This window comes from Oncorhynchus clarkii, chromosome 28 (assembly GCF_045791955.1).
Source record: "Oncorhynchus clarkii lewisi isolate Uvic-CL-2024 chromosome 28, UVic_Ocla_1.0, whole genome shotgun sequence".
NCBI lineage: Eukaryota > Metazoa > Chordata > Actinopteri > Salmoniformes > Salmonidae > Oncorhynchus > Oncorhynchus clarkii.
In genome coordinates, this window is record NC_092174.1 from 294072 (window position 1) to 318489 (window position 24418).

Sequence of the window (24418 nt, forward strand, 5' to 3'; positions counted from 1 at the left end):
TGCGAGATACTGCAACATTCCCATGAACCTCTGAACCGCTACTTAGTCCTTTGACTCTGGCATTTCTTGTATTGCTCTTACCTTTTGGTCTTATTTCAGGCCTTGTTTGCTTTTCACATGTCCAATGTAGCCAATTTATGTAATTCTGATTTTGCACTTGTCCTTATTCAGTTTCAAGTTGATGCTTCTCAGTCTGTCTAGTGGCTCTTTCAGTCTCTGGGCGTGCTGCTCTGTGTCATCACCCCAGACAAGAATGACATCCATGATGTTTATGACACCTTCCAGACATTCCAAATGCTGGGCGAGACACCTCTGGAGCAGATGCAATTCCAAACCGCAGTCTCTTGAATGAATACCTCCCTAACAGTGTATTGAAAGTACAGAGTCGGGAGCTCTCTTCATCCAGTTGGATTTGCCAGAATTCTTGGTTTGCATCATCTACTGAAAATACCTTAGCGTAGGCATTTCAGTAACTACCTCTTCAATGGTACGTAAATTACAATGTTCTCTCTTGATGGCTTTGTGTTTAGATCCTGTGGGTCCATGCATACCCGCATTTTGATTGTCACCAAACTGTTTACCCTCTCAGTTTGAACTCCTGGAACACATCCAAGTCGTGAATAAATCTTCATATTCACTCAATGTCAATCTCTGTCTTTTGTTCAAGCTTGAATATTCCCTGTATTAAGCTAATTTGCGGACAAGCTGATCTTCCAAGTATTGCAGGTGCGTCTAGTTCTTTCATTGAAACTTGAGTGTTTTCTTGCCTTTTGGCTCCAACTGGTGGTCATAATACATCACTAGCTTGCAGTTGGATTTTTGCATGGAATTGCCACTTTCTTTCACTTTCAGGGTTGTCAAGTCTCTCATGGACAACACATTACACTCAGCTCATGTATTTGTGGTGTTATTTGCATATTGCATTCTGATTGGCCATATGCTAATCATGGCCTGTGGGAATGTAGGGGTTCATGAAGAAAGCATTTCTCTCTCGTGACTTGTAATGTGAAGCAACATCAAGTTAGCAATAAATATGCCTTCATAAAGATTCACCGTTAGTAGTTATTTTACTCACATACATTCAAGTTTGATTGCACAACATGGGGATAGAATGAGTGTATTCACTAACAGTTTAAATTACAGTACTGGGTTAAAAAGTTTTGGGTAAAAAAAAAATTGAGGAGGCTAATCAGCATGGATGACGTCGCGGGAGAAGCACATCAGCCACTGGCAGCAGTGGGAAGAGGCCTGCTGCAGGTGCAAGGTGCAGCGGGAGGGGCACAGATACTCGTGCATACAGGCCCAAGTGCTACATTTAGCATTCAGCCACTGGAGCCGTTTGATTTTTCTAAACCTCAGGAATGGACCAAATGGATTAGGAGGTTTGAGCGCTTTCATCAGGCGAGTAATCTTCACACATCTACTTAGGAGAACCAGGTAAACACTCATGTACTGTATGGGTGAAGAAGCAGATGACGTTTTGAGGGGTCTAAACCGAAACGAACTTGAGCAAAAACAGTATGGACAAATGAGAGACGGATTTCTTGCCTTCTCTATTGTGAAAAAGAACATGATCTATAAGAGAGCTCGCTGTAACATGCGGAGACGGGGGAAATGAAACAGTGGATTATTTTGTCACAGCCTTATATGCCTTAGCAGAGTATTGCAACTATGGACTTTTGCATGATGAACTAATTAGAGACAGGCTTGTCGTTGAGTTAGCAGACATGCATCTGTCAGAATGTATGCAGCTAGATAAAGATCTCACGCTAGAGACAGCCATTGAGATGGCAAGGCAAACTGAAGAAGAGAAAAAGCAGCAAAGTTGCTTGCGAGGTGACACAGAAACAACAAAATAGGCATCCTCAGTGGATAGAGTTATGCAGAAAGGCAGCCAGTGGAAACAGAAATTCCAGTGTGAAGAAGCTAGCCATGGAAATGCTAATGCTAATGACAAAAAGTAGTAAAAGTGTGGAAACTGTGGCAAAATCCTTGCACAACCAAGAGCATAGTGTGCAGCTAATGAAGTAGTGTGTCACTCCTGTGGGAAAAAGGGACATTACCTATGTGTCATCAAGAGCCGTAAACATGGTTTAAGAAGATGATGATAGCATTTTCCTATGAACAATGACAGCAGGAAGTGACCCATGGATGATTGACATTCAAGTGATGGACAGAAATGTGAAATTCAAAATATGTGACTGTTGATGTGACTGTTATCCCAGACAATGTGTTCAATCACATTTTTGCAGTAACCAGCAAGCCAGCTCTGCAAAAACCAACAAAACTTCTGCTAGGACCAGGAAGAGCGCCGCTGGACATGATCAGCTTCACAAGTGTGGTTCTACCACAGGGAGAAAAGGAGACCCTCGAGGTCATGTATGATGTCATCAGAGATCTACACAGCTTTACTAGGCAGACCAGCTATCACAAAGACTGAGCTAGTTGCGCGATTTACAGACACTGAAAGAAAGCTATCCAAAGCTGTTCAGCGGTCTTGGCACAGTACAACACCCATATACCATCAAGCTGAAACCCAGCGCAGAACCCTACTCACTCTACAACGGATTCCTCTGACAGGATATGTGTTGATTTCATCAGTCTCAATGAGTGTGTGTAGAGAAAAATACATACTTCCCACTGTCGAACAGACCCTTGGCTCACTAGCCGGGGCAAAGATCTTCAGCAAGCTCGATGCGAACATGGGCTTCTTGCAGATTCCGCTAGCCGAGGAGTCAGTTAAGCTAACAACCTTCATCACACCTTTTGGACATTACTACTTCAACAATCTGCCTTTTGGCATCGATTCAGCACCTGAACACTTCCAGAATAGAATGGTGACAGAGGTCACTGAAGGCCTGGAAGTTGTGGTCTGTCACATGGATGATTTGTTGGTCCCGGGCCAAACACAGGAGGCGCATGATGCAAGACCTCATGCCGCATTGCAGAAGATGGAAAAAGCAGGCATAACTCTGAAGATGGACACATGTGACCTGACCCGACAAAGACAGAGGCTGTCAAGGAGATGGCAGAGCCATCCAACGTAAGCGAGCTGCAAAGTTTTCTAGGAATGGTGAACCAACTGGGAAAGTTCATCCCTCAGTTAGCAGAAAAGGACAAACCTCTCAGAAACCTACTCTCAAAGAAGAAACACTGGTCCTGGGGGGCCGACCAAGTTAAAGCCTTTAAAGAGCTGAAGGAGGAGCTGACATCCACACCTGTGCTAGCCTTGTCCGACCCAAACAAAGAGATCAATGTGTCAGCTGATGCGTCTTTCTACGACTAGGAGTGTTGCTGCAGAAGAAGAGTGAGGAATGGAGACCCAGTTGCCTACGCTTCCCGGTCTCTCACACCGACTGAGCAGAGATACGCTCAAGTGGAAAAGTAAGCTCTGGAGCTGACATGGGCATGTGAAATATGTGAAATATGTCCTTATGAATGGACAGAGTGTTTAATTTAATTGGATATTAAAACAGAGTAATTTAATTTCTTTAACAACTGTAAACTCTCCTTCCAGACTCACATTAAACATCTCTAATCCAAAATTAAATCTAGAATCGGCTTCCTATTTCGCAAACAAAGCATCCTTCACTCATGCTGCCAAACATACCCTCGTAAAACTGACCATCCTACCGATTCTTGACTTCGGCGATGTCATTTACAAAATAGCCTCCAACACTCTACTCAGCAAATTGGATGCAGTCTATCACAGTGCCATCCGTTTTGTCACCAAAGCCTCATATACTACCCACCACTGCGATCTGTATGCTCTCGTTGGCTGGCCCTCGCTTCATATTCGTCGCCAAACCCATTGGCTCCAGGTCATTTATAAAAGTATTTGCTAGGTAAAGCCCCACCTTATCTCAGCTCACTGGTCATCCTAGCAGCACCCACCCGCTCCAGCAGGTATATTTCACTAGTCACCTCCAAAGCCAATTCCTCTTTGAGGACTATGGACAATGACTGGAACGAATGGCAAAAATCACTGAAGCTGGAGACTCATATCAGCTGTCAGAGCTGCTTACAGATCATTACACCTGTACATAGCCCATCTGTAAATAGCCCATCCAACTACTCCATCCCCATATTATTAGATTTTTTTTGCTCCTTTGCACCCCAGTATCTCTACTTGCACATTTATCTTCTGCACATCTATCACTCCAGTGTTTAATTCCTAAATTGTAATTATTTCACCACTACGGCCTATTTATTGCCTTTCCTCCCTAATCTTACCTCATTTGCACACACTGTATATAGACTTTTCTATTGTGTTATTGACTGTATGTTTGTGTATTCCATGGGTAACTCTGTGTCGTTGTATGTGTCGCACTGTTAATGCTTTATCTTGGCCAGGTCGCAGTTGTAAATGAGAACTTGTTCTCAACTGGCCTACCTGGTTAAATAAATATCTCTAAAGTGTTTTATCAGAAGCCTTTTGGCCTCTGCAGAACCTCTGTCAGCCACCAAATGTTGGCAACTGCGGACTAGATCTCTGGGTTACCCCATGTGGAATTGCTCCAAAAGGTGCAGCCTCTTGTCACGGCTTCTATAAGTAGTGGGTGGAGGAGTGCGGTGCAGAGAGCAGGGTAGTTCAAAAGATGTGGATCTTTATTTTCCAAAAAACCAGAGAGACGGTCACGCCACACACACAAGGGCGCGTAAAGACCCAGTCCAAACAAACAGGACGAAACTGATTGGAAAAATGAATACCACAAAATAATCACACACCATAAACAGAAAAACAAGCCCGCACAAAAGCCGGCGGGCCTACTGGGTTTAAATAGCCCACAACCAAAACCTAAACACGAAACAGGTGCAACTAATCAGACACAACTAAATGAAACAGAAAAGGGGATCGGTGGCAAATAGTAGGCCGGCGACGACAACCGCCGAAAAAACAGGAAGAGGCACCATCTTCATCGGGATTTGTGACACCTCTCTTTGTTGTTCTCGGTACTGACTTCAATAGCATGTTCAAAAAGGCTCTGCATGTGTGTTAGTTGACCTACGATGAAACAAGAGCTATGTGGTGGTAGCCCTTTGTTACAACATACTACTTTGACCCTGGCCCTGTGCAGTAAGCACAGACGTGGTGAACAATAGGGATCCCAGGTCAGCCATGGTGTTTGGTTGTGTGCTATGGGGACCTGTGACATATCTCTTCTAGCCAATTCACTGAAAGGGACTATTCACATGACAGTACTGTTAGCCAATATTTCAGCTTTGAGTTGAGTCTCTTGTTTCTCTGATGCTTGTTCCCTTTTCAATACTTAAACTTGAACCAGTAAGGCTGCCTTTTCAGCCTCCAAATGGAGCCTGATAGAGGATGTGGTGGATTGTACAGAGTGCCTGCTGTGTTGTGATCCATTTCCATGTTTTGAGGAGACATTTTAGATACTGTCCCTTGGTATCATCTCCTCATCAGTTTTGTTAGCCGCTGAGCACTGGTGGGCTTCTTCCAGCCATGTGTCCACTGTGGTTGCAAAATAATCCAGTGTTGATGCATTTGGGCCATACCATTCTTCCGGATCCTTTCCTGCCTCCTCGGCAGGTAACAAAGATTTTATGGACACATGGAGATCATGCAACTCCTTAAACAACTTTGAGAAATCAGTGCATATCTTTGTGTCAAACAAGTCAACATTTCCCCCATAAACTGTGTGATCTCATGTATCTTTTTAGTAAGTGCACCTAACTTAGCACTTCTAGATCCTTTCAATTTCTGCAGTTTCCATTGTAAAGGCACCTAACACTGAACATAAATCCCGTTCAATTCCATTGATTTTTAACCATGAGCACAGTATGAACGCATTTTAGCACGGCACAGCTTAAATGAATGAGCCCAACAGTCCTCAAAACAGACACAACAGCCAATCAGCAAAGCGACCGATTTTCTCTCTGCTCCACAGCCAGTTCTCAACTCAGAGCGCGAATCCAAACATCAGAAGACACACACAATTTAAACTCGAAAAGTAACAAAAATTCGAGCAGATTGAGCAATAGAAAGAGCAACTGCACTTCATTCGCCTCGCTCCACAGTGAGTAGCGCAAATCAAACAGTCAGTTACAATAGCTTCCGTCACTTCTTAATTTATACAGTAGAGCATCAGCGCTTTTTCACCTTGTTCAAATTAAATCTTGACCTCCAATCCGATGTTTGATCATGCTGATAACCCATTCGTCAGCCTTCCATCCAGCGATAGTTTTTTGGCAATTTGTATTCCAACTCCACAGGTATGTGATGCAGGGCAGTCAGATGCGCTTCCAAAGTAACCACAGAACAGGGAGTCCAAAACTCCAATAATGTAAAAATAAAAATGTATTATGCAAGCAAACCGTCATTTCATAGGCTATATTCCATCGATTAACAAAGTCAAAGTGATCGTATTTAAAGTGTATAGACTACTACCAGCTTGCTTAGTGTAGCGGAGGGAACTGCTAAATAGTTAAGGGGAAAAAAGGGATGTGCCCAGGAAAGGCTCCATAATGGTTTTAAATACCCATGATAACCATAGAAAACCAAAAAAACACGAGTTAATCAATCATACTCCATAATGCAATATTTATACTTATATTCATGTAATGTTTTTTCTAAATTGAGCAAAACAATAAATATAGCACAAATAAAGAAAATGGGAATTTGGCTCCAACACTATGTATGTGTACGGTGTCGTGTGGCCGAGCGGTTTGCTGTCAGCGTTGTGAACAGAATGACCGATTGTGGCAATTTAAATGCACAAAAATACCTTGACGAGATCCTTAGGCCCATTGTAAGGCCCATTGTAAGGCCCAAGGTATTGTATCTGTGACCAACATGCATATCTGTGTTTCCAGGCATATCTGTGTTTCCAGACTGTTTCCAGTTATGTGAAATCCAAAGATTAGGGCCTAATTAATTTATTTTAATTGACGGATTTCCTCATGTGAACTGTAAGTAAAATCTTTGAAATTGTTGCATGTTCAGTATAATTATGGTGAGCTCTAAAGAGTTCAGACATGTAACAATGCTAGTGGTCATGAAAAGGAATGCATCATCAGTATTCCTTTTAGCTATGGGTAACCCTGTGTTCCTATATTGTGTCATATCTGGAGAGTTGAATGGACCACTGGACTATAGAGAAACAAGGGCCTATACAAAACCAACTACAGAAATGAGACCAAACCTATCCGTGAAAGCACTACTCAAAATCCAATGGTCAATGCTCACCCGGAGGCTCTCCTTCTCTACTTACAACACCAGATCTGAAACATGTAACCTTGTTGTTAATCTACTGAAATAACAATCATGGAAATGCCCTGAGTTAATCCATTATTCTTATTAAGCTTTATAAGGGATTGACATGGCTTAGCCTACCTGCTATTTACGCTTGGCATTCATGATAATTTTCATAGATACTGGCCAGGCACGACTCCAACACCATCATTAAGTTTTCAGATGAAACAACAGTGGTAGACCTGATCACTGACAACGATGAGACAGCCTACGGGGAGGAGTTCAGAGAACTGGCCGTGTGGTGCCAGGACAGCAACCTCTCCCTCAATGTGATCAAGACAAAGAAGATAATTCTCATCGACAGGGCTGTAATGGAGCAGGTTGAGAGCTTCAAGTTCCTTGGTGTCCACATCAACAACAAACTATCATGGTTCAAACACACCAAAACAGTCCTGAAGAGGGCATGGCAAAGACAATTCCCCCTCAGGAGACTGAAAAGATTTGGCATGGGTCCTCAGATCCTCAAAAAGTTCTACAGCTGCACGATCGAGACTGGTTACATCACTGCCTGGTATGGCAACTGCTCGGCCTCCGACCGAAGGCACTACAGAGGGTAGTGTGAACGGCCTTGTACATCACTGGGGCCAAGTTTCTTGCCATCCAGGACCTCTATACCAGGCGGTGTGAGAGGAAGGCCCTAAAAATGGTCAAAGACTCCAGCCACCCTAGTCATAGACTGTTTTCTCTGCTACCGCAAGGCAAGCAGTACCGGTGCGCCAAGTCTAGGTCCCAAAAACTTCTTAACAGCTTCTACCCCAAAGCCATAAGATTCTGAACAGCTATTCAAATGGCTACCCAGACTATTTGCAACCCCCCCCCCCCCCCCCCCTTTTACGCTGCTGCTACTCTGTTTATTATCTATGCATAGTCACTTTAACTATACCTACATTTCACTGTAATACCTGTTGTATTTGGCGCATGTGACAAATTGGATTTGATTTTAAATTAATTTCCAACTAGTCAGTGACAACCGTGGGGAGTTTGTGACAGCAACTACGTGAGCTTATTACAGAAGGAATGTCCACCAGAGCTGTTGACAGAGAATTGAATGTGAATTTCTCTAGCATAAGTCATGAAACGGAGGAGTATTTCTGTCTGTAATAAAGCCCTTTTGTGGGGAAACTCATTCTGACTGGCTGGGCCTTGCTCCCCAGTGGGTGAGTCAGTTTCCCAAGTGGGTGAGCCTTTGCCCTCCCAGGCCCACCCACTTCATGTGAAATCCATAGATCAGGGCCTAATACATTTTTTAAAAATTGACTGATATCCTTACATGAACTATACCTTAGTAAAATTGTTGAAATTGTTGCATGTTGCATTTATATTTTTGTTCAGTATAGATCAAATCAAATCTTATTTGTCACATGCGCTGAATACAACAGGTGTAGGTAGACCTTACAGTGAAATGCTTACTGACAAGTCCTTAACCAACAATGCAGTTGTAAGAAAATACCTTTAAAAAAGTAAGAGATAAGAATAACAAATAATTAAAGAGCAGCAATAAATAACAATAGCGGGGCTATACAGGGGGTACTGGTAGAGTCAATGTGCATGTGCACCGGTGTTGAGGTAATTGAGGTAATATGTACATGTAGGTATAGTTATTAAAGTGATAATAACAGAGAGTAGCAGCCGCAGTGTAGAAGGGGGGGGGACGACGACGACGACGACGACGACAATGCAAATAGTCTGGGTAGCCATTTGATTAGCCATTCAGGAGTCTTATGGCTTGTGGGTAGAAGCTGTTAAGAAGACCCTACTGAGTATTTCCAACCCCACTTTTACATCCACACGTACACATTTTTGTCTCATTAAGCCAACATGTAATTTATAGGCCTAATGCATTGGGGGCATTTATTTAACTTTGGAAAATGTTTTAAAACCCACAAATAATGCAAATGTCACATAAATATGAACAAATATGAATCATTGTTAATGTTTGGACAGTTTTTTTGTTTATATATACACACACATGTATACACATAATATATATATATATATATATATATATATATATATATATATATAGACACATAATTAAATATATACACATACACACTTTTATTTGGAAAACTTTTGATATTCCGTGACCCGGAAGTACTTTTTTAATGTTGATGACGAAATGCTGATGTAAGGAAGTGCACATCAAATTGGATAATGATTTAGCTACAATGATGCTATTTCAAATGTTAACAGTAAGTTCTACTATGCATATATTTTGTTGAAGTATTGTTGTAGTAACACTAGTCGTTCGTTTGATTGACATTAAACTCTGGTTGATTAATATTTTGCCGTTAGAGCCGCTACAGTTAATAGTTAGCTAGCTACTATGGCTTGAATTGTTGGGATATTTGACGAATGACTGACTGACTACCTGTTAGGGCTAGGCGGATGCTTGCTAGTCTAGGTAACTAGCTGCTGTACTAGTTACACACTATCGTCGCCAGCAGGTAGCTAACTAGCTAGCTAAGCGAGTTTGCAGGAGATAAGTTAAAGTTAACCAACTGCCCTGGTTAAGGAACTTGTGAACGTACGTAGCTAGGTAACTAACTAGGCCTGGCTTGTTAGCAAACTAACGTTAGATAGTTTGTGTTAGCTTTCTAGTGTAAGTTAGTCGAAGGGTGTAGTCACGACCTTGTTCACTACAACTAACTAACTAGTTGGTGGTAGCTACTAATGCAGAATTTATGGTAGGTCAGTTAACTACTTACTTTGTATCCAATAAATATTGACCAATACATAGCCTACAGCCAGCCTATCATTACGTTCAGGATCACAGGGAGACCGATCAGCAGGACTTTTTGACCCCACAGTTGTCATTGACTGTCTGAATGGACAAGACAAGTAATTGAGTTATTATTAATATTTTTTACCAGGCAGGTCAGTTAAAAACTAATTATTATTTACAATGATGGCTTGGCAAAGGGCAAGTATATCTTTACTTTTACTTGAGTAAAATTAAAGATAACTTTTTAATAGAAAATGACTTTAGTAAAAGGGAAAGTCACCCAATAAATTACTACTTGAGTAAAAGTCTAAAAGTATTTGTTTTTAATACTTAAGTACCAAAAAGTAATTGTAATTTCTAAAATATACTAAAGTATCAAAAGTAAATCATTTCCAATTCCTTATATAAAGCAAACCAGATGCCATCATTTTTTATTTACGTATAGCCAGGGGCATGCTCCAACACTCAGACATCATTTATAAAATAAGCATGTGTTTAGTGAGTCTGCCAAATCAGAGTCAGTAGGGATGACCAGGGATGTTCTCTTGATAAGTGTGTGAATTAGACAATTGTCCTGTTCTGTTAAGCATTCAAAATGTACCAAGTACTCTTAGGGAAAATGGAGTAAAATGTACATTAATAGGAATGTAGTGAATTAAAAGTTGTCAAAAATATAAATAGTAAAGTACATATACCCCCAAAACGACTTAAATAAAAATACTTGAAAGTACTACTTAAGAACTTTACACCACTGAGTAAAAATACTTTAAATTAAGTTAGAGTTCATATGAGGAAATCAGTCAATTGAAATAAGTAAATTAGGCCCTAATCTGTGGATTTCACATGACTGGTCACAAATATGTAAAATAAAAAAAATGGGCCTCAGGATCTCGTAACGGTATTTTTGTGCATTGAAATTGCCAATTGATAAAATGCAATTGTGTTCATTGTTCGTAGCTTATCCCTGCCATACCATAACCCTACTGCCACCATGGGGCACTCTGTTTACAACGTTGACATCAGAAAACCTCTAGCCCACACGACGCTATAAACATGGTCTGTGGTTGTTAGGCTGTCTGAATGTACTGCCAAATTCTCTTACACGGTACATCTGGCGCCGACAGAGATGGTCGCCTCGCTTCGCGTTCTTATTCTCTATGCAGTATTTTATTTTTGTATGGATTATTTCTTACACTGTGTTACGCCGTTGTCCCAAAACAACGGCGCCGCAGGAGGGGAAGACAGAGCAGTCTTCTAGTCAAGCTCCGTAGACGGGCACATGGCGCATCGCTCCCGAGTATACTACTTGCCAATGTCCAGTCTCTTGACAACAAGGTAGACGAAATCCGAGCAAGGGTAGCATTCCAGAGAGACATCAGAGATTGTAACATTCTCTGTTTCACGGAAACATGGCTCACTCGGGATATGTTAGCAGAGTCGGTACAGCCACCCGGTTTCTTCATGCATCGCTCCAACAGAAACAAGCATCTTTCTGTTAATTAAGAAGAAGGGCAGGGGTGTATGCCTTATGATTACCGAGTCATGGTGTGATCATAACAACATACAGGAACTCACATCCTTTTGTTCACCTGACCTAGAATCCCTTACAATCAAATGCCGACCGCATTATCTACCAAGATAATTTTCTTTGATTATAATCACAGTCGTGTATATCCCCCCAAGCAGACACCTCGACGACCCTGAAAGAACTTCATTGGACTCTATGTAAACTGGAAACCATATATCCTGAGGCTGCATTTATTGTAGCTGGGGATTTTGCACGACCCGGGCTGGCAAAATTCTGGATCATTGTTACTCTAACTTCCGCGATGCATACAAAGCCCTTCCCCGCCCTCCTTTCGAACCAATCTGACCACGACTTTTTTGTCCATTTTGTTGCTGCCAGCCTACAGACAGAAACTAAAACAAGAAACGCCCGTGCTCAGGTCTGTTCAATGCTGGTCTCACCAATCGGATTAAACGCATCAAGATTGCTTCGATCACATGGACTGGGATATGTTCCGGATAGCCTCAGACAACAACATTGATGTGTACGCTGATTCGGTGAGCGAGTTTATTAGCAAGTGCATCGGTGATGCTGTACCTACGGTGACTATTAAAACCTTCCCCAACCAGAAACGTGGATTGATGGCAGCATTCGTGCAAAACTCAAAGCGTGAACCACTGCTTTTAATTGTGACAAGGCGACCGGAAACATGACCGAATACAAAGTGTAGCTATTCACTCCGCAACGCAATCAAACAAGCTAAGCGTCAGTATAGAAACAAAGTAGAGTCGCTATTCAACGGCTCAGACACAAGACGTATGTGGCAGGGTCTACAGTCAATCACGGATTACAAAAAGAAAACCAGCCCCGTAGCGGACACCGATGTCTTGCTCCCAGGCAAACTAAACAACTTCTTTGCTCGCTTTGAGGACAATACAGTGCCCCTGACACGGCCCGATACCAACATCTGCGGGCTCTCCTTCACCGCAGCCAACGTGAGTAAAACATTTAAACGTGTTAACCCTCGCAAGGCTGCCGGCCCAGACAGCATCCCTAGCCGCATCCTCCGAGCATGCGCAGACCAGCTGGCTGGTGTGTTTACGGACATATTTAATCAATCCCTATCCCAGTCTGCTGTTCCCACATGCTTCAAGAGGGCCACCATTGTTCCTGTTCCCAAGAAAGCGAATGTAACTGAGCTAAATGACTATCGCCCTGTAGCACTCACTTCCGTCATCATAAAGTGCTTTGAGAGACTAGTCAAGGAACATATCACCTCCACCCTACCTGACACCCTAGACCCACTCCAATTTGCTTACTGCCCCAGTAGGTCCACAGACGACGCAATCACACTGCACACTGCACACTGCACTATCCCATCTGGACAAGAGGAATATCTACAGTTGAAGTCAGAAGTTTACATACACTTAGGTTGGAGTCATTAAAACTTGTTTTTCAACCACTCCACAAATTTCTTGTTAGCAAACTATAGATTTGGCAAGTCGGTTAGGACATATACTTTGTGCATGACACAAGTCATTTTTCCAACAATTGTTTACGGATGGATTATATCACTTATAATTCACTGTATCACAATTCCAGTGAGTCAGAAGTGTACATAGACTAAGTTGACTGTGCCTTTAAACAGCTTTGAAAATTCCAGAAAAGAATGTCATGGCTTTAGAAGCTTCTGATAGGCTAATTGACATCATTTGAGTCAATTGGAGGTGTACCTGTGGATGTATTTCAAGGCCTACCTTCAAACTCAGTGCCTCTTTGCTTGACATCATGGGGAAATCAAAAGAAATCAGACAAGACCTCAGAAAAATAATAAGTGCAAATAAATCCCAGAACAACAGCAAAGGACCTTGTGAAGATGCTGGAGGAAACGGGTACAAAAGTATATTTTTCCACAGTAAAACGAGTCCTATATCGACGTAACCTGAAAGGCCGCTCCGCATGGAAGAAGCCACTGCTCCAAAACCGCCATAAAAAAGCCAGACTACGGTTTACAACTGCACATGGGGACAATGATCATACTTTTTGGAGAAATGTCCTCGGATCTGATGAATAGAACTGTTTGGCCATAATGAACCATTATTATGTTTGGAGGAAAAAGGGGGATGCTTGCAAGCCGAAGAACACCATCCCAACCGGGAAGCACGGGGGTGGCAGCATCATGTTGTGGGGGTGCTTTGCTGCAGAAGGGACTGGTGCACTTCACAAAATAGATGGCATCATGAGGTAGGAAAATTATGTGAATATATATTGAAGCAACATCTCAAGACGTCAGTCAGGAAGTTAAAGCTTGGTCGAAAATGGGTCTTCCAAATGGACAATGACCCCAAGCATACTTCTAAAGTTGTCGCAAAATGGCTTAAGGACAACAAAGTCAAGGTATTGGAGTGGCCATCACAAAGCCCTGACCTCAATCCTATAGAAAATCTGTGGGCAGAACTGAAAAAGCGTGTGCGAGCAAGGAGGCCTAAAAAAAGACTCAGTTACACTAACTTATTGTGGAAGCTTGTGGAAGGCTACCTGAAATGTTTGACCCAAGTTAAACAATTTAAAGGCAATGCTGCCAAATAGTAAATGAGTGAATGTAAACTTCTGACACTGGGAATGTGATGAAAGAAATTAATGCTGAAATAAATTATTCTCTCTACTATTATTCTGACATTTCACATTCTTAAAATAAAGTGGTGATCCTCACTGCCCTAAGACAGGGACTTTTTTACGCGGATTAAATGTCCAGAATTGTGAAAAACTTAGTTTAAATGTATTTAGGTAAGGTGTATGTAAACTTCCAACTTCAACCATAAGCAAGAATGCTGTTCATCGATTACAGCTCAGCATTTAACACCATTATACCTTCCAAATTCGCCATTAAACTCCAGACCCTGGGTCTCGACCCCTCCCTGTGCAACTGGGTCCTGGACTTTCTGACAGGCCGCCCCCAGGTGGTGAGGGTAGGAAACATCTCCACCCTGCTGATCCTCAACATTGGGGCCCCACAAGGGTTTGTTCTCAGCCCACTCCTGTACTCCCTGTTCACCCATGACTGCGTGGCCATGCACGCCTCCAAATCAATCATCAAGTTTGCAGACAACATTACAGTGGTAGGCTTGATTACCAACAATGACGAGACGGCCTACAGGGAGGAGGTGTGGGCCCTCGGAGTGTGGTGTCATGAAAATAACCTCACACTCAACGTCAACAAAACAAAGGAGATGATTGTGGACTTTGGGAAACAGCAGAGTGTGCACCCTCCTATCCACATCGATGGGACAGTAGTGGAGGAGTTGGAAAGTTTCAAGTTCCTCGACGTACACATCACGGACAAACTGAAATGGTCCACCCACACAGACATTGTGATGAAGAAGGCGCAACCTCAGGAGGCTGAAGAAATTTGGCTTGCCACCTAAAAGACTCACAAACTTTTACGGATGCACAATCGAGGGCATCCTGTTGGGCTGTATCACCGCTTGGTACGGCAATGGCACCGCCCACAACCGCACAAGGCTCTCCAGAGGGTAGTGAGGTCTGCACAACGCATCACCGGGGGCAAACTACCTGCCCTCCTACAACACCCGATGTCACAGAAAGGCCAAAAAGATCATCAAGGACAACAACCACCCGAGCCACTGCCTGTTCACCCCGCTATCATCCAGAAGGCGAGGTCGGTACAGGTGCATCAAAGCAGGGACAGAGAGACTGAAAAACAGCTTTTATCTCAAGGCCATCAGACTGAAAAACAGCCATCACTAACAGTGAGTGGCTGCTGCCAACATACTGACTCATCTCTAGCCACTTTAATAATTAAAAATTGGATGTAATAAATGTATCACTAGCCACTTTAAAAATGCCACTTTATATGTTTATATGCCCTACATTATTCATCTTTTATGTATATACTGTACTCTATACCATCTACTGCATCTTGCCTTTCGGCCATCGCTCATCCATATATTTATATGTACATATTCTTATTCTTCCCTTTACACTTGTGTGTATAAGGTAATTGTTGTAAAATTGTTAGATATTACTGCACGGTCGGAACTAGAAGCACAAGCATTTTGCTACACTCGCATTAACATCTGCTAACCATGTGTATGTGAACAATAACATTTGATTTGATTCGTAAAAGACGTTTGAGGCGTCTTATGGTAGAGGAATTAACATTACATTCTCTGGCAACAGCTCTGGTGGACATTCCTGCAGTCAGCATGCCAATTGCACGCTCCCTCAACTTGAGACATCTGTGTCATTATGTTGCGACAAAACTTAACTGGACATTTTAGAGTGCCCTTTTATTATCCCCAGAACAAGGTGCACCTGTGTAATGATCATGCTGTTTAATCATTTTCTTGATATGGTACACCTGTCTGGTGGGATGGCCCGTGATGGCACAAGGTCAGTTTGACAATCTAGATACCGCCCAAGCCTAGTTGCCGCCACTCCAAAAAAATAAGCAAAACAAAACTTCATGTATTGTTTTATATTTCTTGATGGTAAACATTGTCAGTGTAAACTGAAATGACTAAAAACAAAGTATGTTTTTGAATAAGAATCTTGGAGAACTAACAGTCACAAATTAAAAACTAGACAGTTGGAGACAATCTAAAATTCATAAAATGTCGTGTCATGTGGCCGCAATTGTTAAAATGTTTGAGTCGCTCAGATAGTATAAGAAGACGGGATAAGCCATGTCACAATGAAAAAGAATATCAAGAAATTAGCTTTAAAGCTGAAATGGTTTCTCAGCCCCAAGACAAAAAGTGTATCATTGCTTTAAAAAGCAAATTATTGTCTCTGTGACCAAGAGGGCCTTTACAAATGTTGGCCACAGCCACTACCATTTGCAGCTTAAGAACTCAATTCAACTTCCTCTTGCAAGTAACGCCCATGAGCAGTACGCAGTCAGACCAATCTATCTTAGATGCTCCTATTTTTCGGATGTCATGGAGAAATGTGCTGAATAGTGCAATTTCTGTTTTGAAACATGGTTTTTATTTATGATTTTAACAATCCATAATTGAGTAGACTTTGTGCCGTAAGAACTGAACACCTCAGCATGTTGCCTACATGAATGTCATATTTGACTAAGCTCTGGCTAGGCAAACCATTTGAGTATGTGTTAGACTGAGCCCCAACCAAATCCTTTTCCTTCCTCCCCCTTTGTTCCAGGTGCCTAGTCATACCTTGCCTTAGTGTGGGACCCCCGGCCTGGGTATGGCTCTAATCGAGGGGGTGGGGGACGAGGTCACCCTGCTCTTTGGGGCGGTCCTCCTGCTGCTGGTACTGGTGATTGCCTGGGCCTCCACGCACACGGCCGAGCCCCCTGAAAACCTCTTCACCACACCCCCTACCTCATCCTCCTCCTCCTCAGTCTCTGCCTCCCTCCAGCTCCGGACCGCCCCCTCTGATCCGCACCCGGCTCCCAATAACATCACCACCAATGACAGCGACAGTCCGGAGTTGCCACCTACCACAACCACTCTGGTCAGCCTGACCCCACCTTTGGGGGAGGAAGGTAAGGCAGAGGCGGGAGGACAGATTCCTGAGGTGGGTGGAGAAAGGGGAGTAGAGGGGGCAGGTGGAGAGAGCAGCCTTCTGGAAGAAGAGGGGTCGGGCTTCAGGAGGGATGGTGTGAGACACCGAGAGGGCGTCGGAGGTGGCCAGGCTGGAGCCGGCCCCTCTCCTTCCCCTTCTTTCCCCACCCCGAGTCCACTAGACAGTGCCTCAAGTGACAGCCACTTCCCTGATGTGGATACTACTGCCGCTGCCGAGAGGAACATGGTCTTGCGTCTTAAGTTCCTCAACGACACAGAGAGGATGGCCCAGGTCAAGCCTGAGGACACCATTGGTTACATCAAAAGGTACCTATTCTTTTGAGGTTTGTATCTATCTATTGCATTTGGCCTATTCATTCATATGAACACTTGAGACACATTCAATTTGGTTTGCCTCTTAGTTAAGAGGGCAGCTTACAAGTAGACCTACACTTCCTCCTATTTTTTCAGGGACTATCTGCAAGTTTAAACATGCATTTTTTTATTTTATGTAATTGAACCTTTATGCAGAGACTTGCAGGGATTAACCAAGTGCAAGGCTAACTCATTCTTAACAGAGCCTTCTATACAGCATTCTGTCTCTCCTTATAGACCTTGGGGATGGTGACACACATGGCAAGGTGTTTCAGGATGCTTTTTAGGCTGACTTATAGCGTCAAGGGAATCGACTTAATAGTCTTCCAAATACTTATGCAGAAACTAGGGATTTGTGGGTTGTAGTAAGATTGTTTGAATATAATCCCTATGGTGTGTTTACATAGATTCACACTGGTGCCGACCACTATTGAGGCTGGCAGAGGTGAAGGGGTGGGTGTGTATCAATCAGACCTGCGTTCATAGAACTATATTTAAATTATTTTCAAATACATTTGGCAAAAACCATTTAGATTAGGTTATTTGAAAATACATCTATATTTAATTTAGTGTTAAATGCATTTAGAAAGTATTGGCAGGCATTTACAACTAACTCTCTATTTGAAGAAGACTAGTTGGTTTGGGCTGTGTATTTGAAAATATCCAAAACACAAAAGTGTATTTCCAAATAAAAAATACTGCTGCTTGTGGCAACATACTGCTGAGTCTCATTTGAAGATCGTGTACAATTTATAATGTGGTGCCCTTAACTAAAAGTTTACCCATCTGCAAATGTAATGACCCCCCCCCCCCAAAAAAAAATATATCACATTTACATAAGTATTCAGTCCCTTTGCTATGAGAATCAAAATTGAGCTCAGGTGCATCCTGTTTCCATTGATCATCCTTGTGATGTTTCTACAACTTAATTGGAGTCCATCTGTGGTAAATTCAATTAATTGGACATGATTTGGAAAGGCACACACCTGTTTGGAACCACCAAGACTCTTCCTAGAGCTGGCCGCCCGGCCAAACTGCGCATCGGGGGAGAAGGACCTTGGTTAGGGCGGTGACCAAGACACAATGGAGAACCTTCCAGAAGGACAACCATCTCTGCAGCACTCCACCAATCAGGCCTTTATGATAGAGTGGCCAGACGGAAGCCACTCCTCAGTAAAATGCATGACAGACCGCATGGAGTTTGCCAAAAGGCACCTAAAGGACTCTGACCATGAGAAACCAGATTCTCTTTTCTGATGAAACCAAGATTAAACTCTTTGGCCGGAATGCCAAGCATCATGTCTGGAGGAACCCTGGCACCATCCCTACTGTGAAGCGTGGTGGTAGCGTCATGCTGTGGGAATGTTTTTCAGCGGCAGGGACTGGGAGACTAGTCAGGATTGAGGGTAAGATGAATAGAGCAAAGTACAGAGAGATCCTTGATGAAAACCTGCTCAGAGTGCTCAGGTCTTCAGACTGGGGCAAAGGTTCACCTTCCAACAGGACAACAACCCTAAGCACACAGGAAACACAACGCAGGAGTGGCTTCGGGACAAGTCTCTGAATGTCCTTGAGTGGCCCAGCCAGTGTCCGGACTTGAACCCGATCGAACATTTCTGGAGAGACCTGAAAATAGCTGTGCCGCGATGCTCCCCATCCAACCTGACAGAGCTTGAGTGTATTTCCAGAGAAGAATGGGACAAACCCCTCAAATACAAGTGTGAGAAGCTTGTAGCATCATACCCAAGAAGACTCAAGGCTGTAATCGCTGCCAAAGGTGCTTTAACAAAGTACTGCGTAAAGGGTCTGAATACTTGTGTAAATGTATTATTTCAGTTTTGTTTTTTAATACATTTGCAAAAATATCTAAACAGTTTTTGCTTTGTTATGGGGTATTGTGTGTCAATAGGGGGACGGGGACTATTTAATCCATTTTAGAATAAGTAACGTAACAAAATGCGCAACAAAATGCACATCAAGGGGCCTGAATACTTTCCGAATGCGTTGTAAATGTAAATTATCCAAAAACTATAATAAAAAAATAAAAAAGTTTTGCATATGTCATAGCTCAGACCCTATTTTACTATAGAAAGTTACAAGGGAATAATTATCCCAGGAAAAATAGTTTTGGGGGCGGGCTCTTTGCATCTGTAACTGTGCGTCTGAGTTCCATCATTATAAACGATTCATTCATGATCATCCATAACCGTGGTAGCATCCACATTAATCTAGAAGTGCTCAAACATATTCTATTCTTATTTCCAATAAAACTAACTCCAAAATGACACTAGATTACTTAACAATTCATTTCTATTGGGCACAACAATTCCAAACACGACCAAAACAAATTGCAAATGCATCCAACAAGCTTGATGTAGTCATTGCGTGCTAGGAATATGGAATCAAATAAACTTTTGGCAAAATTTAATACACTAAGTGAATTTGTCCAAACACTTATGACCCCTTCAAATGTGGGGACTAGATACATAAAGTGATTTAATTTCTAAACATAAATCAGATAGGTATGAAAATACCCTGAAATAAAAGGTGACATATACTGTCACGTCATATAAAACATTGTATATCAAATAGAAAATGCTGGAGCAAAATGTAAAGTTTTAGCTTCACTGTCCAAATAAGTAGGGGAGTGTAGCCATTGGTTCTTGAGGAATAGAACTTATAAATAAATGTCTCATGAACTTATACTGAACAATTATATAAACAAAACATGTAAAGTATTCATGAGCTGAAATAAAAGAACCCAGAAGTTTTCCATGCACACAAAGTTAAAACTCTCAAATTTTGTGCACAAATTTGTTTACATCCATTGCTGAGCATTTCTCCTTTGCCAAGATAATCCATCCACCTGACAGGTGTGGCAGCTTGTGCTGGAGACAATAAAAGGCCACTTTTAAAATGTGATGTTTTCTCACACAATGCCAAGTTGTGAGAAGTGTGCAATTGGCATGCTGACTGCATGAATGCCTACCAAACCTGTTGCCAGAGTACCAAACCTGTTGCCAGAGTACCAGGCAGATTGCAGACAGCGTGTAGTGTGGGCAAGCGGTGGGGTTATGGTATGGGCAGGCATAAGCTACGGTCAACAAACACAATTGCATTTTATCGATTAAAAATTTTAATGCACAGAGATACCGTGATGAAATCCTGAGGCCCATTGTTGTGCCATTCTTCCACCTCCATCACCTCATGTTTCAGCATGATAATGCACGGTCCCATGTTGCAAGGATCTGTACACAATTCCTGGAAGCTGAAAATGTCCCAGTTCTTCCATTGCGTGCATGTCACCCATTGAGCATGTTTGGGATGCTCTGGATTGACATGTACGACAGCGTGTCCAGTTCCCGCCAATATCCAGCAACTTCGCACAGCCATTGAACAGGAGTGGGACATCAAGCCACAATCAACAGCCTGATCAGCTCTATGCGAAGGAGATGTCGCGCTGTGTGAGGCAAATGGTCATACCAGATACTGACTGGTTTTCTGATCCACGCCCCTTCTTTTTTTTTGTTTAAAGGTGTCTGTGACCAACAGATGCATATCTATATTCCCAATCATGTGAAATCCATAGATTTGGGCCTAATGAACTATCCTACCCCAGCAGAACCTAAAATATAAGGGCAATTCTAGCATTCTGGATGTGACACCCCCATGCAAAATCACAACTTTAATATCTTAGAGAATGGCCAAACAGAACATACATTAAATGTTTGGTGTGTGTTTCTATAGTCCCCCTTGGTGAGGGAGTATACCCCAAAAAGCAGACTTTATGGATGTGAATGGCCAAGCTTTTTGGGGAGATTGAACATATTAGCATAAGTCTGAGTTCATAAGGCTTGGGTAAAAACATGGCTAGCCATTTCAAAGGAAGGCTCTACTGAACACAAAAATCATACATTTTTTTATTTTTTTATTTTCAATATTACCTTGGAGAGAAAAAACAACGGTTATGGAAGTTACACCCTTTGTTATGGATGGGACTGAGTCTGAAATAGACATTTGTTGTCGCCTGGAACATTTTATATTATTATTATTATTATAATTTCAGCAGAAGGTACCAGAAAGTACTTTCTGCTGAATAATATACTGCGTAGGCTAAGGCCAGGCACCACACCCAAATAGGGGAATTTGTACTCTTTACATGTACAAAACATTAAGAACACCTTCCTAGCATGGACTCTACAAGTCGTTGAAAGTGTTCCACAGGGATGTTGGACCATGTTGTGTCCAATGCTTCCCACATTTGTGTCAAGTTGGCTGGATGTCCTTTTGGTGGTGGACCATTCTCAAAATGTTGAGCACAAACCCAGCAGTGTTGCAGTTCTTGACACAAACTGGTGCGCCTGGCACCTACTTCTATACCCCGTTGAAAGGCACTTGTCTTGGCCATTCACCCTCTGAATTACACACATACACAATCCATGTCCCAATTATTGTCTCAAGGCTTAAAAATCCTTCATGTACAGTGATTGAAGTGGATTTAACAAGCGCCATCAATAAGGGATCATAGCTTTCACCTGGATTCACCTGGTCAGTCTTTAACCTGTCTCCTCCCCTACAGTGATTGAAGTGGATTTAACAAGAGCCATCAATAAGGGATCATAGCTTTCACCTGGTCAGTATGTCATGGGAAGAGCAGGTCTTCATAATGTTTTGTACAATCAGTGTATATCACAATTAACCATAACCAGTTGAATGTAGACACAAATTTGAGATTTGTAATAAAATACACATACCACAAATTCAATTGGAGACCAAATAAAACCTTGATGGAAGTTAGCTTTACAGAGAGTTTCAAGATGATCTGATGTGAGGTGCATGTTTTACAAAAACATTTAAAAAAAAAACATGGATGTTGTTACATTACAGTTGCAATCGTCCCTCTTTCTTTTTACATTACTTTAGAACTCGCAAATAAATCCCAGCACACTTCAGTGTGGTCTGTATTACTTAATTGAGATGTTAACTTCATAAACACTGGGGGACAGCTGTGTGTCCAACATAATAGCCAACATTCATGCAATTTCTTACTTAAACTCGTCATATAAAGCATACATTCCAACATATAGTTCATGACATCTGCTCGATCATCTGGTCTGAGACCACTCTTGGCAGATGTCCACATGTTGCATGTGGTCTTCCCGGAGGTTAACCACAATATGAGAGTGATGGCAGCCAGCAGAAAACTACCTAACTCTGATGTAACCCTTGTCCTTTCTCCCCAACCCCACTTCAGGACCTACTTCGCCGGTCAAGAGCACCAGGTGCGCCTCATCTACCAGGGCCAGCTGCTACAGGACGATGGCCAGACACTGGCCTCGTTAAACCTGTCTGACAACTGCGTCTTGCACTGCCACATCTCCCAGCACGCCACCAGGGCAGCACCAGCAGGGGCCCGGGCTGCCGACCAGGTCCACGTGGCCCTCAACGTGGGCAGCCTCATGGTGCCCCTGTTTGTGCTCATGCTGTCTGTGCTCTGGTACTTCCAGATCCAGTACCGTCAATTCTTCACCGCGCCCGCCACCGCGTCACTGGTGGGCATCACCATTTTCTTTAGCTTTGTGGCGTTTGCGGTCTATCGCCGCTGAGGTGAGTTTCCCTTTGGTACGAGCCACATCCCGGATGTTCTTAATGAGCTTCGTTAATTTGCAGTAGTAAAAGTGGCTCCGGATTGTCTCGTTCTATTTATCTGCACTGGTGTGGAACAGCAAGACAGACAGCTATTGCCTCAGTAGGTGTCCTCTAGTCTACCATATTATGTTATCACATGAGTGCAGATGAAGGGGAGATGAGGCCATTTTAGACTATCGAGATGTACCCTTACTTAGCTCCTCTCCCTTCGTGGCCACGATTCTCTGTGAAACAAGCTTTCTGTCACACTTTCCTTCCCCAAATGCTCCATTAATGTAAAGAACAATGTCACCAGATGGATGTGCTATGATTTTTTTCCCCCGTGTTTTTTCTGTATAGCGATTCTCATTGTGCCTATCCTAATATTACAGTTTTTTTCTTATGTATTCTGGTATGCTACCGCCTCCAGTTTAGTTGGTGCTTGCCTGTAGATGAGTCTATTTTTGGGGCTTACCCCCTTTTGACTCGAGGCAAGACTTGGACAGAGGACAATTTGTCTGTTTGCCTGTCTGCAGTCTTTCTCACTGCAGTGATGGAGGTTCAACTGCTGTTGTGCTGTATGTATGTATGTAGGTTGGGACTTAAAGCCTAATTTATGTTTAAAATATGTCTTTTGAAAGGAAAAGATTCAAATTCTATTAAATCATTCTTTTATTTACTGCTGGCTTTTGTGTATGCATCTTTTGAAGAGGTTTTCAATATTTCAACATTGGGTTTGCATCAGTCATTGTTTTTGGGCTTGAAGCTCTATAATTCATTTTCAATATTAACCATTAATTTATTAAAGCTACAGACTGGATTTGGGAAGTTGTTCGAAGGTCATTTTAATTTGTGATATTTACCCATCGATTCTTGAATAATTGATTATCTGCACCCTAGTAAATCAATGGATTTGATTAATTAGATTCAATGCAATTTCATCTTTGTGGACTGCACAGATCCCGAAGCTTCTGCCCATGTACGGGATGCTCTACTCATTCGGCTTCCCGGAGAACAAGCTACTCCGGGGAATTTCAGTGATGAATGGCGCTCGTTTAATCAAGTTAGATCAAAGCTGAATCAATGTCTGCAAGATCACATAATGATAGAATTCTACATAACAGAACCAAATATAATAGCACAGTATAACATTATTTTAAGGCAAAAAATACCACCTTATGATTGGTTGCATTTTTCTCTCGTGGCCAAAACTCAACGAGGCAAAATATTGGTGGATTGCTGCAGAGATGGTTGTCCTTCTGGAAGGTTCTCACATTTCCACAGAGGAACTCTGGAGCTCTGTCAGAGTGACCATTGGCTTCTTGGGAACCTCCCTTACCAGGGCCCTTCTCCGCCAA

General features: G+C 42.5%; 1 protein-coding gene across 1 annotated transcript; it reads left to right on the forward strand.

The window, feature by feature from the left end:
* Window positions 1-9377: 9377 nt before the first annotated feature.
* LOC139387385 (transmembrane and ubiquitin-like domain containing 1) lies at window positions 9378-23739 on the forward strand. The gene is made up of 3 exons (XM_071133530.1): window positions 9378-9465; window positions 16693-17384; window positions 22687-23739. Exons 2-3 carry the CDS (start codon window positions 16738-16740, stop codon window positions 23036-23038), a joined length of 999 nt encoding a protein of 332 aa, XP_070989631.1. The 5' UTR covers window positions 9378-9465; window positions 16693-16737; the 3' UTR covers window positions 23039-23739.
* Window positions 23740-24418: the final 679 nt, after the last annotated feature.